Source organism: Nesoenas mayeri, assembly GCF_963082525.1.
Source record: "Nesoenas mayeri genome assembly, chromosome: 4".
NCBI lineage: Eukaryota > Metazoa > Chordata > Aves > Columbiformes > Columbidae > Nesoenas > Nesoenas mayeri.
Genome location: NC_137540.1, coordinates 64,887,450 through 64,903,406, shown reverse-complemented (window position 1 = coordinate 64,903,406; position 15,957 = coordinate 64,887,450). Strand labels below are relative to the sequence as shown.

The following is a 15,957-nucleotide window of genomic DNA, read 5'->3' as shown; positions in this document are numbered from 1 at the left end:
TTCATGTGACAGGGACACCTGAATTTTGGCTATGTGTCTGGAATCAAGGACATGGGGACCCCAGAAGGGATGACCATAGATGAACTGCCTTGCTATAGGTAGCTGTAGTCAACAAACTGGTGTATTTACATAATTTCCCAAAGTGATGCTTTGGGCCCATAGCTATATGGTTAACTATGGTAACATTTAAAGCTTACAGGTTGTATTTTTATATAAAGATAAAAGAATAAATTAAGCGCTGGGCATATAATTAATTCTATATCATGTTCGTTGGTACATTGACCTATATTGTTTCACAAGAAATATATAGTAGAGATTGTTCAATGGAGCATTTTTATAGAATTCTAATTTCTTGCTTGCTTCTTTTTCTTTGAACAGTTTATGAAGAACCAGAAGACCCCAGTAACAGATCATTTTTTTCAGAAATTATCTCTTCAGTGTCAGATGTCAAGTTCAGTCACAGTGGTAGATACATGCTAACAAGAGATTACCTCACTGTCAAGGTTTGGGATCTGAACATGGAAACAAAGCCCGTAGAAACATACCAGGTAGGTATCTTCTATGTCTTGAAATGCAGCAATATAAAAGCATCTCACTGTTTGAAAACTGAATGTTTTCCTAAATTTCTCATTGTTTGATCTGAGAAGCAGCTAGCTAAGAGAGCTGCTAATCAAGGTGGTTCAAATCCTAACAGTGGCATACTTGTAGCTGGAAAAGGGCAATTTCAGCATTAGTAAGGAAGTGTAAGGCCTGGGGAGTCAGGGTAACACTCTCTGTGGATTAGGCTCTTGAAAGAAATGACGCTTCTAACAAAGAAAAGCTTCACTTTGTCATCTGTTTTCAAGTGATGTATTCCACTATTAACATTCAGAAGTAACTGAGGAAAGGATCTTGTTAATTGTTTGCTATTCTGCTCCCGTTGGGACTGCTGAGAGTTTACAGCTTTGTCATTTCAGAACTTTTTTATAAAAGCTTCACCTATGCTTTCCTCCCTTGTGCCTAGTTCTAGAAGCGATCAGTGCTAAACCCTGACATCACCACTGACACAGCAGTTTGCGAATGCCAGACAGACACATCTGGTTGCCTGAATTCATTGCGTTATTATCCAGACAAAATGCCAGTGGCTCCAGCCAGCGCTGAGTTTGTTCTCTGACATCTGTTCTGTTTGGCAGCAGAGGGCTGAGCTTACGTTTTTTAACTCTGCCTTGAAGAAGGAAAATATGTCTGTGAGACAGAAACTGCTTGTTACGAAAATGCAATGAGAAAAAGCTGTTAAGCTACCTACAGAAGAGGACACAAAGTAGGAAAAATGTAATTCATCTGGCTTTTACTGCTTACATGGAGACAGTCCTGCGACACTGGTGGAACAACCCCTTTTTTTCTCTGTCTGTCTAAGGGCAGGTGGGGTACAGGACTTTACAGTAGCTATCATTAAGATTGGTTTTAGAATAACATGTAATGAGAGTTTGGTAGTGTGACATGTCAACATTGGAAGTGTTTATTAGTTAGTGTTTAGTAGACAAAGTGGGCCCCAGTGTTTTCCAGTGCACCCATTACGTTTTGGTCACTGATCTCCAGTGTATCTCTTGTTAGCATTGTGAAGTCTCAGCCTGTATACCTTTAAAACTACAGAATTGGTTTTGCTCTGAAAATGGCCGCGCTTGTAATCTAAATGTATTAGAAATGTTGAAATGCTGAGAAAATGGAGTGGGAGGGTGAGACTGATATATATAACAGAAGCATATATCAGATTTTTGGAACTTAGGTAATATTTTATACTTATGCTAATGGAGCAGGCAACCTTGTCCCTGGAGAGGAATAGCTTGATCAAGCCAACCTGTTTGTCTTAACTTTGACACCTGCTTTTATTTCCTCATCTCAGCAGCTGTGAAACAAGCTGGCCACCTTTAAATCAGTCTGACACTCAGCAGTGGGGCCAATTAAAAAATTATTTTCAGTACTGATCATTGTGATCAGAAGCCTATAGAAAAAAAAAAGACCCACAACAACAAAACCCCTGCAAATATAACAGTGTTCCTGCTGCTTTCCTTCAGCCTATGGATTGCCTTTCATTTTCAAATATTTATCCAATGCCTTGTAAAGAGTATACAGATGCATTGTTGAGCGTTGCAGTGACTAAAGGAGAATCTGGAACTCAGGAGCCTTAAGAAGCCAATGTTACAGGACTCCATAGGATTCGCACTATCAAACTGCGCTGGGCAATCCTTTGTGTTTTTCAACTGCAGAGAGTAAAGAATTATGGTCTTAAGAAAAAGTGGTTTAAATTACTCTTTTATAATAAATAGTTTGCCTTAGAGGTATCTCACACATACCTAAATCTCTATATATAAACTTGGAAATCTCTCAAAAAGTTTTTGTGGTGGGTCACCCAAATAAACCTAACATTTTTAGTTATGTATTCACATAATTATGATGACATGTATATCATTAAAAGATTGAATTTCTCATTTAATCCACTGCATGGTAGCCGCTTAGATATTGTCTAGCTGAGAGATGGATGAATAGGATCACAACAGGAGTTTTCCCTACAGGGTTGTAAGAAAGAGTGAAGTGTATAACTGTAGTACTTCACAGTCAGGTTACAATTTTAGTACTAAAAAAACCACAAACCATTCCTCAGGCAAGTTTTTTTCCTCATCAGTGCTGTGGCTAAAAGAACGCTATTGCACCAAGCAGCCTTGCTGAGACTTGTTATCTGCTGACAATAATTCAGCATTATCTTCCCCCATTTATGCTTCACATAAGTGAAAAAAGGGCAGAGTATCGTGCACTGGACAGCACTAAAAGAGCAATACAGTGGAATGGCCCCAGCTTGAAGGCTGCAAGCCAGCCCTACCAGGATACTCTGCCAGGTGAATAATCCCAGCAGAACCATACCGGCACCAACCAGAGCTGAACACGTTCATAGCTGATAATAGCTTGATCCCCTTTTGTCAGGGTCTGTTGCACAGGGATGGGGACTGATGTGTCACCGCTGCAATTCCTGATTGTGACTGTTCGGTCCCACTGAGACAGCTTCCCTTGTAGTCATGTTGCTGTGTTAGTCTGGAGCACAGAATGGCTGGATAGTTCCATGAAGGTCTGACCTAAACCAGTGCCATGAAGAAAAGGAGAAAGACAATGGTAGTTAGTTAGGGATGAATTTGGTTGGGATTCAAGCGCTATTCATATGTGGCAAGAACATATGTAACAGACAAGGCAAATCTGATTTTACCCTCACTTGGCAGTGGCAGATGAACATGCAAACAAGATAAAAATCAAGTGTTTATTCTAGCTAGTTTTTTGTAGTCATTCTGAGGGTCTGAATGTGGTCAAATGTGGTGAAGGGTCCACATGAAGAGCGAGCTGGTTGTTCAGGGCAGTAGTGCAAGTTTGCAGGCAGTTAGTTAAGAAAAAAGGAGCTAAGACCTTGAAGAGATCAGTAAGTTATGTGAGAGAGGAACTTCAAAATGCTTTTCGACAGAGCTGACAGAAAGGCACAGCTCCAGGCTGTGGGGTTGGATACACTTTGTGAAGGGAGTATACAGGACAGTGCTCATGACAGATGGCTGCTAGAAATGGTAACAAGAGGAAGACCTAGAAATGACAGTCAGTGAGGCAAATGTGATCTACTTCTTCCTTCTACCTTACCTGGCTTTTATATTTCTTCCAAGTGTTGGGAGCTCATGAAGATGACAAACAAAAGAACTCCAGTTCTGTAAGAAATTACACTGCTAACATAAAGTCTTTAAGTAAAGAGAAAATGAAAGGATTTAATTACAGAGAGTGCAAGAAACTGCATCAGTACTAAAAATGTTCTGACCTATCACTCGCAATGAGGGGAAATGCATTTAATTGTGAAATGTTTCATCTGCATCTACCATTTGCCTATTATTTGCTGTATAAGACATTGTCTCTTGATATGCAGCTCAGTGGTCACTCATCTATTAATGAAAGTTATCCATGACTACAGTGTATAATCCTTCATAACCTTATGATACAAATATTCTTAGGATGCTGTACAATTTGGCTATTGAAAATTGCTTAAAGAAAATATGAGTGAAAGGTCCTTGTCCCTCATCTGGTCTTGATAGAAGTTATCTTACTAGAAGAAATGTTTATGCCCTCAGGCTGGAGGAGGGAGGATGCTGAGCATCCATGAGCAGAAATAGTCTTCCTGGACTTGCAAGAACCAGTACCTCTGTATGCCAGAGCTCAATTACGCCCCTCAGCTGTTGGATTGGTATGTGTGCTCCGAGAGGCCATCTACACATCTTTTACAGTTTACAACAGCTAGAAGAAAACGTGAGGAGTGAAAGTGCATTAATAAATTTGCTAGCTCATTATATCCTTGAGGAATCAAACCAATCATCCAGAAGAAAAACTCATAAAATTCAGCAAAGGATGGAAACATTTGTTTTGAGATCTCTATCTTTATGATAACCTCTGTTCAGCAGAGATATGTGGTGCAGAGGAGAAGTCTTCTGCTGGTTAGTCCCACTTTTCAAGTATGTAAGTGCAAATTTACAATGTTGTTTTTAAGTCTCAGCCAAATAGGATATAACCTTGGGCTAAATTAGTGTTCTAATTTGCAGTCTGTTCAACTGCAACCTTGTACTGCATTTGGCTTCTGAAATACCTTACACAAATACATGCAATACCACACACTACAGCTTCTTTTAATAGAGCCACGTTCTTTCTGCCACAACAAATGAGAATCCACCCATCTCGGCATATGACATTTTTGCTACTATTTAAATTAGATTTCTTGCACATTAATTAGCACATCTAGGGTATCAGCTGGTGAAATGTCTTTGGGAATTAGGGTAGCACTGAGAAAATCACCCAAGCAGGAAACAAATATGTTGAAGAGGGGTGGTCTGCAGCCTGCTAAGGGAGGTATGCTTCACACCTTCCTGCAACAATAATTCTGTAACAACTGGTTAATTGGACTGTGGAAAAGTACAGATAGCTTCTTTAGAGTTTAAACACAGTATCTTCTGCAAAGCTACCAATCTGTGCAGTTTATTTTGAAAGTGAACGTGGGAGATAAAGCAGAGAGTGGAGCGCTGGTTGTGGACTTTAATATTTTGTTTTATTTCAAGAATAACATTTAATTTATTTGTAACAGGTCCACGATTACCTTAGGAGCAAGTTGTGTTCCCTGTATGAAAATGACTGCATCTTTGACAAATTTGAATGTGCATGGAATGGATCAGACAGGTAAGCCATCCTTTTGTCCATCACTGTCTTCATTTATAATAGCAAAAGAGCTCCCATATGATGTGGAATAATCAGAAAGTAAAGTGTTACACATGGTTATTTTCCACATCAATTTACATTGTCACGTATCATTGTTCAGGTGGATAAGAGGTGTTTGGATATTGGTGTAGTTGTGTCTCTGACCTCATTAGACATGATGTTGTTAATCTTTGCTCATGCCTTCGTGGAAATGAACTGTCAAATTCTGTCCCTTTTCACCAAAATCATAAGTAGCCTGCAAAAATTTAAAAGGATGCGGCCAACTTGCACAGCCCCACCAACACACTAAGGAAGTTTGTGTGATCCTGTATTTACACATGAGCTACCTCAGCACTCCAGTCCATTTACTGGAAGCAGGGAGTGAGGAAAGGCAGTCACAGGCACCCACTGATCCTCCACAAATTGCTGCCACCTTCCTACTGACATAAATGACGTTTTCTTCTGACACCTGCCCCACCAGAGTAGTCCCTTTACCTGTGCACTGAGGGAGGGGTCCTGGTTTTTATCTTGGACATAATATCTTATTGGATATTTTCATAGGAAACATTAGCACAACAAGTCAGAGAGTTTGAGTGAGGATATAATGTGCTAATGCCATCATATTAGCAAATGATGGCAAAAATTTGGGGAGTGGGAATATTGTACAGGAAGAACTGAGCAGCTGAGAGGATTGGGATAATACAAATTGATGAAATCCAAGAGTATAATGCAAGGTGAGGATTTTAGTTGAAAGAAAACACAAACCTTAATCTTATCAGTTAGAAGCAACTCACGGGGACATTCATATGCTAGGTGACTGTTGAAAGGATTATCAGTCTACAAAATGCATTTGAAAGAGAGCATAGAAGCCAGTTTTGAATGGCACACAGTGACTTCTGGCTCAGCAGAGCTAGGAGCCAAGAGGCAAAAGTTTGGCACTTACTGAGAGCCTGGAACTGTGCCTTCAGCTCACGGTCCATGTCATTGTACTTGAAGCAGGCTTGCTCCCCTGGACTGCACAAGGACTATGAAACAGACTGAACAGAGTGTGGGGCAGCTGTGAAAAAGACAAATATGATTCTCAAATGGGCAAGACTGGGATATCCAGCAGAGAAAGGAGTAGTGGTGACATTATGTTTGGGTCTTACTCAAAGACCTTTGGACTGCAGTTACACATTTATTGTCCCTCATCTCCAAGGTGGATGAACTAATTGGCAAATGGACAACTCCCCTAAAGAGAAGAAAGGGCAGGATTTTGGTTTTGATCAGCTTAGCAGAAGAGAAGGCAAGATTATATTTGATTCTAGGAAGTATATCAAGGAGGTATACATAGGAAAGAAGATGATCTAGCTAAGATAAATGTGAATGATAATGACACAACAGCAAATAGGTATTGAGTGACAACAGGTAATTATAGCCTGGAAATTAACAGGTATATGTGACATTGGTTAAAATGACAAGCATCTGAACTTGGAAGTGCAGAACAAGGTCTCTTCCAGTCCTGTGTTCCACAAATGCAGATGAAGTGTAAGGCTGTACACTATGCAAGGGGTGTCTTCTCTTTGGACTACTTTCCTTTGCCCAGTTCTTGTACCCACCCAACAGAGAGATTCTGTCTTTGCTAAAAAATAAAACTTTTCCCTTGTATTGTTTATTATGCAAATGAAACTCTATACTTTCATTACCTCTGTTGTCTGCGTGCCAGAGTAATGTGTTTTCTGACAAGGATTTGACTCAGCTTTGAGTATCCCCTGTGATACAAACTGCTGGCCATTTAAAATGACATAGGGGGACCACACTGGGCAAAACCCTTCCCAGATTGCTATGAGGGCAACTTGGGCACCAGCTGTTGTGGAAATGGCTTTGATATGGTTGGAAAGTGGGAATTACCCACAGAAGTTTTAGGGGAAGGTTCAGGTTTTGGAGCTTTTCTCTGAACCTGCCAAACCCATCCATGAATGGTGCTTTAGCACAGGGTTGTATCAGTAGGCTGGTTACTGCTTGAGTTTGGTCCTATTAGAAAGACCAAAATTAAAGTCTTTCTTGGAAATATGGACAGTGCTGGTCCCTACCTTAATCTGGCACAGAAGAAGAGCGCAATTGAATCATTCAGATTTTGTGAAACTTTGGCAAAGATTCAGGGCTTTTCAAGTCCTTTCAAACCATTTTGCTTATCCTTGATGGGAATTCCCAGTGCATTGTACAGGATGGACAGCCACATGTTCCTGGACACAGAGTCTTTCTCCTGCAGTTGAATGAAATGCTGCCGTCCTCATTAATGTGGTAAGACCACTCTCTGGGTAGCTATCAATTAATAATATAAATATTATTCAATATGAGGATTTAAAGTGAGCATAATATTTTAGTTCCTACTTGACAGATTAGAAAGATCAATGCAGTGAGTAATTATTAAGTGAGAACATTAGATTGTGGGGGCTTCATTTATTGTACTGCCCAGACACTGGGGCGTTGTTAGTCGTGCACAATTACCAAATCTGTCACTAAACAGACGACACTTCTCTTGATTGTAAGAAACTGTTGAGTAGAACAGCTGGCAACATTTGACAAAAGAAAAAGGTTCTCTTTAATCTAGTTGTTTCTTTTTAAGAGTCAGATGTATCAGCATTCATGTTCATTTTTTGGATGAACATTCACTCTTTTGAGCTTCTTGCTTCTGTGTATATGCATTGTACTATTTTGCTGCATACTACAAGTATTTTTTTAGTGGGTCGTGATTTAAATTATATTAGGGTACCAGTAACTCTTAAAGAACAGCTTATTTGAATAGTAGGGTCACTTAATTTGATCCTTATTTATTTTTTTAAAAAGTACTCCTGCTAAAGATAAGCAATGCTTATTAACAATGGTACTCCTAAAAGATGCTGCAATACAGTATTTATATTATTGATACGTATACATAACAGTAGTGACTGCAGTTCTAAACATGGTATTTTTATCTTTTGAAGGCTTTAAAGCTACAATGACAATTTAAAGTGACAGGATTGTTCAGTTAAAAATGAAAGCATATTTATTATTTAGGTGAAAATATTTGTTATTGATATTTGTCATTACTAAGGAGTTAATCTAGGCTATGATAGAACCTGATAGTGAGGCTGTTTACAAAAAGAAATCAATGTACATGAGCTCTGATTAGAACGTGATTGATGCTCAGTTACTCCAATGAACAGGAACTAATATGATCAGACAGAGCCGATCTCATTTGCTGAAGGGCACATTAATCACTATGTACTTTGGCAACAACAGTGGTCAGGGAGGGAGTCAAGCAGGGGTCTTACAATAATTCAAGCAGATGAGCACATATTATCTGTAGTTGAGTATATTACACTAAAATCATGCCATCTTTATTCTATATATATCATTACATGACTGTGTAGAACATGTGAGCCCTATTTTTACATGAATTTAATTTAGTTCTTCCATTTGCTTCCAAAGTCAGGTCTATTAATAATGACCTGCAAGACACTGTTTTCTTCTCACTGTCAACCACACCCATATTGTTTTACCTCAAAAATTAGCACTTCTGGAGCTCTTTGTGAGTAACAGGAGAAACCAGTAAAAGAAAAAAATAGTGTAGTAATTTTACATGGTAGTAAGTGAATACCTTAATTGCTATTATTTTTTTCAAGATTTCTAATGGGTGTATGGGAACCCTTCCAGGGAAACTTCTGAATACCGTCATGATAAGTGACGTGCTGTAAGCAGATGAGTGAAGTCACATACAACTGTTCAGTCAGTCCTTTCCTACTGAACTGTCATTCATCCCACTGGGTATCTGTCAGCCTTCACTCCAATTAGGCGGAATTGGCAGGTCCCAGTGGATGAGACGTTAACAGTCTATTCCTGTCTGGCAGCACACTCCATGCTGGAGAGCTAGAAGACATCATTTTGTTCTCAAGGCTCGGTGTGTAAAATATTAGTTTGGAAGGACTTGGGGATCCCTGGTTCTAATTCCTGGTCTTATCCCAGCCAGCTGTACCAGAGGCCCAAAGCCCTGAACCCTGTGTCTCGAGCTTTCCCATTGGAGCTCCCCAGGAACTTTAAAGAAAGTCCTTTGTGATGGAGAGTCAGTTGCTTCACACAGTGCAGAATAAAGGAAAATTCCCCAGTATGCCAACAGGCTCTCACTGTTTGCAACAGTCCTTCCTCATTTCCCTTGATCATAATAAATCTCATTTTTCATTCCCATGAAAAAATGTTTTTGAGGAGTTTTCCTGGAACAAATCTTCTCTTTTTGTTAGGTCAGCTTGTCATGAAACCAGATCTGGCGGGCCTTGCTTGTGTGTCCCAGGAGACTGCAGATGTGCTGTTCTGCACTGGTACACATGCTAGTGAAATCTTGCAAATTTGGAGGCTCAAAATATAACTGGAGGGATGGTTTCAGGTCAAAGAAATGGTCCCTTTTCATGCTGGGTGCCTTGAGGGACTCCTTTGCAGGGATTTACCAGTCTGGAGGCAGTTCTGCTCGAAGCTGCTCTGAGTCTCCTCCCTTCACACTTGCTTGGATTCAATGTCCTGCCTCTCTTGCTGCAGGGAATGAAGTTCTGCTGCCACATTTGCAGTGAGGGGCAGGTTAGCAGTGCTGGTTTAGTTTTTCTATCACCCTTAAGCCTGGTATTACACTAGTCCTTGAAGCCTGTCCACCCTTAGTCCTGTCACACCATTCCATGGCTTCCACAGGCTCTTGAGCAACAGTTGAGGGGGGAAACTATGCCATGAACTGGATTTCTCTGGATGATAGAAATCTGCAGGTGAAGAAAAATTTCTGTGCCTGTAGGAAGACTAATCTAGGTCAGAGTTAGCCCAAAAATGATTATGGAAAAGTCTTAAAAAACAAACAAAACAAAATACCACCATTAACAAAATCAACACAAAACAATGTGAAGCTAGTATGGTTTGGTTTTTAAGCAAGCCTTAGTTGCAGCTGTTGTCCCCAGAGTTTCAGGGCAAACCCTGACATCCAGGAATACAGCTGCATGGAACAGTTTTGATAAAAGCTGTTGCACACAAGGATGGCCACAACATGGATGACATTTAAGAGCTTGTCTTGCAATAAAGAAACCTGAATGAAGTATGCAAATAACAGAAATGAGAAAGGCAGAGATATGATAGTTCTTAGTGACTGACATGTTTGATGGATTCTTAATGTCTAAAAAATATTGTAGAAGATCTCATTGAAATTTAGAAAAAATGATGAAGTCCTATTCAGATGCCTTTGAGGTTGGTGAAGTAGGGAATTTATTGACCTTCCCACAGAAGCAGAATGTTAGAGAGGGAGACCACATACTGACGCATTTCATTTAACAAGGAGTCATTACCAAAAGCAAAATATTGAGAGACAGATGTTTTAAGGTATTAAGATTCTTCAAGATGCTGAAGCCATAAGCAGTTGTTAGAGTGGTGCTGTAGACCCTAAAACTGTGGCCCTAAATTAAACATCAGTGTTACTACTACTGATTGTTCAACCCAAAGGAGAAAAGCGAGGATGGAAGCCCAAAGCCTTCAAGGGCTGAGCAAGTTGTCTGTGAGAGTAAGCAAGACTGGAGGTAGTGGGTTATGGCAAAGAAAGGGTGAGCAGTGACACCTCCCGGAGTAAAATGAAGAGATGAGAGGCAAAAATAAGGAGCAGAGAAGGGGAAAGGACAGAGCGAAGCAAAAGAGACAAGACAGAGCAGGGAACAGAGGATGAAGCTGAGGAGGACTATTCACTGACAGGAGAGAGAAGCAGGTATAGTGTTTTATAAAAACTGTAAGGCAGGGTAGAGGGAAATGCCAAAAGAGGAGAGGAGGGAAAGGTAAACCTAACTGGGAATGTGGTAAAGACCAGAGTAAAGATTGTAGGATAAGAAAGTGAGGGAGAGAACAGGATGACAACAAGGGAGAGAGTAAGAAAAAAAGTCAGTATAAGTAGGAATGGACTGTACTGGGGGTTTCTTCTTTTACCTTCTGTAAGAATACATTTGCCCTGCTTGTAAAGAAAAAGAAAAAAGGATAAGACTTTGGGCCATAGTGACCCCACATGAGGACTGGAGTTTGGCAATGACATGCCTCAGATTGTGTCCTTAATAAGCAAGAAAGCCCCAGTGACAGGACAGGCTGGATGAATTAGTAGCATTTTGTGTTGGCGCACATTTGAAGAATGGTCAGAAACCCTCAGACCTTGCTTGGAGCAGCTCTGACAGGGGGAGCACAGAGCTCCGTGTGCCCTGCAGGGCGGCACCGTGCAGAGACTAAAACGTTTCCCTTGCGGGGCAGCCCAGGGGTAGCGTGGAACTGTGTGAATGCATTTACAACCCTACAGATACGGGGTGTTGCCAACCCTTCCAGAGCACCAGCCAGGCTGCCAATGTGTGAAATGAAGGCAGTGGTAGCCATGTCACTGCCATTGGTGTTTTTTCCTGCCTTATTTTTTTCTTTTTTTCCTTTATTTAAATTATATTTTTTAATCCTGTCAGCAGTAGCTGTGGTGCAGTCCATCAGCAGCTTTGCTCCAGCCTGAGCTATCAGTGCGCCACTCCTCAGGGTGCTTTGGAGCGTGTTCCGCATCCTAAATACCCCTGCATGGATGAGATGACGGTACCTCTGGCTGTGGGTAGAACAACTTGTAAACCTGCTTCCTGAGTGAAATTAAAGGTGGTTAGACAGAGCTTCTCAGGGCTGCCCCCTTACATACCTGTGAATTAGTGTGGGGAGGTTTTTGGAGGGAGTGTCGCAGTTGAGACGGACAAATGACATGGACCAGGTTCTTTCAAGATGAAAGTAATAGGTGCCATTTATTGCTACAAGTGCATTTTATACAATTCTACCAACCAGTTCATGTGTCTTTTCACTAGTGGTCACAAGTTACAGCACTAACATCTCATTGGTTAATTTTTCTATCATCCATATTATTCTTCTATCCCCTTCTCTCTCACGGGTACATCTCTCCTCTCTCCGGATACTCCTTTACTCCCATCCTTCTCAATGGTAAATCTTAATATCTCAAGGCTGATCTCTACTCCCATATTTTCTGTCAAGGATTCCACAGACCCGCTGCAGTTTCCCACAGGGGAGGCTTAATTTTGTTTCTTGAACCAGCCACACTCGCAAGGGTGTTGTGCAAGTACTCATAATAACACTGCTGTGCAGAGCAATGAGTCTGGAAATATAGAACAGACTCTTCCTATATTCAGCTACAATTTTTGTTCTTACATATATATACATATATAATTATCCCTACCACATTACATTCCATTATTGTATTTTATATTATCCTGAATGGGAATAAATTGTAGGCTTCGATCTAGTTCTCGCTCTCTTTTATTGTTATTTTAAGCAGCAGGTAAGGTTATAATCCATCTGTGTTTGTGACCTTGAACAAGAATGGGCACTTTCTCATTTACATAATGCTATTTTTTACTGAGCCATTAAACTGCAGAAAAACAGGGCCAGCATGAAAAGTAGTCATCTACATATGTTAAAAAAAATAACTGCAGTAAATCCAACCAAAAAAAAAAGCCCCAGACTTTAAAAAATATGCAAGAGTTAAAGAAATTAAAAAGCAAATGGACTGTAAATGCAGTTTTACTGCAAGCAAAACCTCCTAAAATCAGACTCTTGACAACATCTCTCTGTGCGTTTGGTGCACGGGTGCTCTGCCTGTATGAAAACTGCTCTCCTGACAGTTTCTGCCTCCAGCAGGAGGGATGCTCCTCATTCCCCTGGGGACCACAGCTCTGCAGCCCATGGCACAGGCTGCCCTGGCATTACGAACCTGTTTCAAAATTTCGCCCGGGGGCAAAAAAAATAACGCAGTACTATGCCGGGCTGTTTGCATCACAAATTGTGTATGTTAGCGCTGAGATATGAAATAACCTCAACATTCTCCTGTTGTGAATAACCATTACAGCAGGAGCCATAATGACAAGACACGGTGATTTGGAAGGAGTGAAACATTAGATTTAGTGCTGTTGACTCAATTTCTGAAATGGGCACTAATCTTGATCAATAGGTTTTCTGCAGCTTCTGGGATACATTTTATCAAGCTGTCACACCGATTTATTTATTTATTTATTTATTTATTTATTTATTTATTTATTAGCTTGTAAGACTGTTAACTTATTTATTTATTTATTAGCTTGTGAGACTGTTAACTTGTGCCTCACTAAGCAGCTAAGCAGGATTGTGCCAGGCCTTTTGCAGGTGGGGAAGGTATGGGAAAGGGCATTTACTGCTCCTGCTTTCTCCTGCGCAGTGAGGCAGGTGCCTGCCAGGGCTGGTGGCCGCTCTGTATGGACAAGAGCATCTTGCCCATCCCCAGCAGCAGAGCAGCGGTGCTGCCAGCTGTGTGCTGCCTGCAGAGCTCGGGGGAGCAGCTGCCTCTCCACTGGGTGTAAGCTGTAGGTGAGCTGTGGCTGAGGGCAGCACATACTGTGTCTCTGTGCTACGCCCCTCTGATCTGCAGCAGTTTCCTTTAGCACTTCAGGAGCTGCAAAAAGCTCGGTGTGGAATCACCTGCCATCAAATTCCAGTGTGCCATCAGCAAACATGGAAGGAAGATGGAGCTGGCAGTCCTGCTAGTGGTTCACAGCATACAGATCCAACTCACCCGCTTTAGTTGGGTGGCTCTGAAGCGAGCAGAGCTGCTGTCAGGCGGTACTGGTAGTACAAAAGCCGTTAGCTGCACAGCTCCCATTTGTGCGTTTTGCAGTATGTTATTCATTTGTATTACAGTAGCTTGTAATGGCCTCAAATGAGATCAAGGCAGCACTGGCTGGAGGCTGTGCACATAGTGTAAGACAGCTCCTGAATCCAGGAGCTCCTAATCTAATCAGCTAGTGAGCATCTGTATGGCAGAGAGTGTAGTTTATTCCTTATTCTCCCACAGTTGCATATGCCATGGTTTCCTGCCGGTGTGCTGTTCGACACAGATTCCCCCTAAATGGGAAGCAACAGCAAATGTAGCTGTCATTTGAGATGGAGGTTAGTTTATTATACACAAAACATGTGAAATATGCTCTGTTGGGCTGTACTAGAAAGGAAAATAGTCCCTGATTGTGTGAGGTTTAGAACTGTGCAGCTTCTCCTGTGGAGACCTAACTGTTTGCAGTGGATTCCCCTTCCAGAATGGAAATTCAGAAAAAACACCCTATTTGGGGTTGAGACAGGAGAGCAGAGCGTGGCTCTGGCTTCGCATATGGAAAAAGTTCACAGCTTTTGAACGAGGCTCTGAAACCCATGATTATGCTAATCCAATAACCTGAGGGCCATGGATGAAATCCTGAATTCATTAAAGTTAGTGACAAAATATCCTCCCCTCGGGACCGGGGGAATGAAGCAACTGGCAATCCATTATTTCAAACTACAAGCTGATTAATGGGGTAATTTTTATACAGCTCGAGGTATATTTTCTGTTCCTTTCTCCCAGACCCAGAAATATATCCTGACTTGAATCTTCATTCAAACTTCATACAAGAGATGACAGAATCCTGTTTATCAATGTGTTTACTTCTGAGAAGCATTGTACATGCAAATTGTAACCGTGTCTAGACTTGCAAGGTCTATGGCTTCAGGAAGGAAAAGGGTTTACTCTGGATGTAAATTTACTTGTGCAAACTCAGTGTGATTTTTTTTCAGAGCCTTTTAAAAGACCTTTCTTCAAAATACTCACTAAAATATGTAATTATGTACTAAATCTTGCTATTATGTCGCAAGGTTGGAAATACTTGGATTTTTTTTTTAAGCCTTTTTCTAGAAACATGTTAAATCTTAGCTGTCAGAAAAGGTAAAGCTCTGGGGAAAGAAAAAAGCCTGAAATATATGACTCTTAAAAGCTCATAAAAAGCTGGAAGGTAATTAAAAATAACTTATTAAAACATATTACTTTTATTGCCTTTTGAAGTCAGTCTTCTGATGTCAGGGTTCTGACATCTGTGCATGCTTCAGGGTGCTAGTTTGGGGGTAACTGTAATTTTCATTGAATACTGTAATAGAGAAAGGGAAGACATTGCTGGAAGAAACTTATTCACTCTGGGGAGTACTGGGAAAAATCCTGTTTTATATTCTTTCTCAGCTAAACCTAGAAGATGTGTAATCTCTAGGTTAAAGCTCAACTGTCCCAATCCAGTCATGTTGGTAGACATCCCACAAGCTGCTGTTTAATTTTGTCTTGGTTTTCTCTCTCCCTCTCTCTCTTTCTCTCTACAGTGTGATAATGACAGGTGCATATAACAACTTTTTTCGAATGTTTGACCGAAATACCAAGCGGGATGTTACCCTGGAGGCATCCCGAGAGAGCAGTAAACCACGAGCTATTCTTAAGCCCCGGAGAGTCTGCGTCGGAGGCAAACGGAGGAAAGATGACATCAGTGTTGACAGTTTGGACTTTACTAAGAAGATCTTGCACACAGCGTGGCACCCAACTGAGAACATCATTGCTATAGCAGCGACAAACAATCTGTACATATTTCAGGATAAAGTGAACTCAGAAATGCACTAGATTTAACAATATCCCTCTATATTTACAAACCAGCCTCTTGAGAGTTGTAGAAGGATGTTATCTTCACAAATATTGTGGCTTCTGTGGTGGGATTTGTAGGTTGCATCCTTTCATCCCTCAGCCTGTATCATTATTGGTGGCAAGCCAACTATTTTCCATCACTGCAACTGTATGAGTAAAAGGCACGACTGCAAATCCAGTACTGTGGTCTGTATTGGTTC

At 40.9% G+C, this 15,957-nt stretch overlaps 1 protein-coding gene across 1 annotated transcript in view; it reads left to right on the top strand.

Moving 5' to 3' along the window:
- PPP2R2C (protein phosphatase 2 regulatory subunit Bgamma) overlaps positions 1-15,736 on the top strand; it is a gene marked incomplete at both ends in the record, with an annotated part of 199,813 nt that extends 184,077 nt beyond the window's left edge. Inside the window, 3 exon segments of the mRNA XM_080344403.1 lie at positions 379-548; positions 5,132-5,223; positions 15,445-15,736. Of these exon segments, the coding sequence (XP_080200529.1) occupies positions 379-548; positions 5,132-5,223; positions 15,445-15,736 (554 nt within the window).
- Positions 15,737-15,957: the final 221 nt, after the last annotated feature.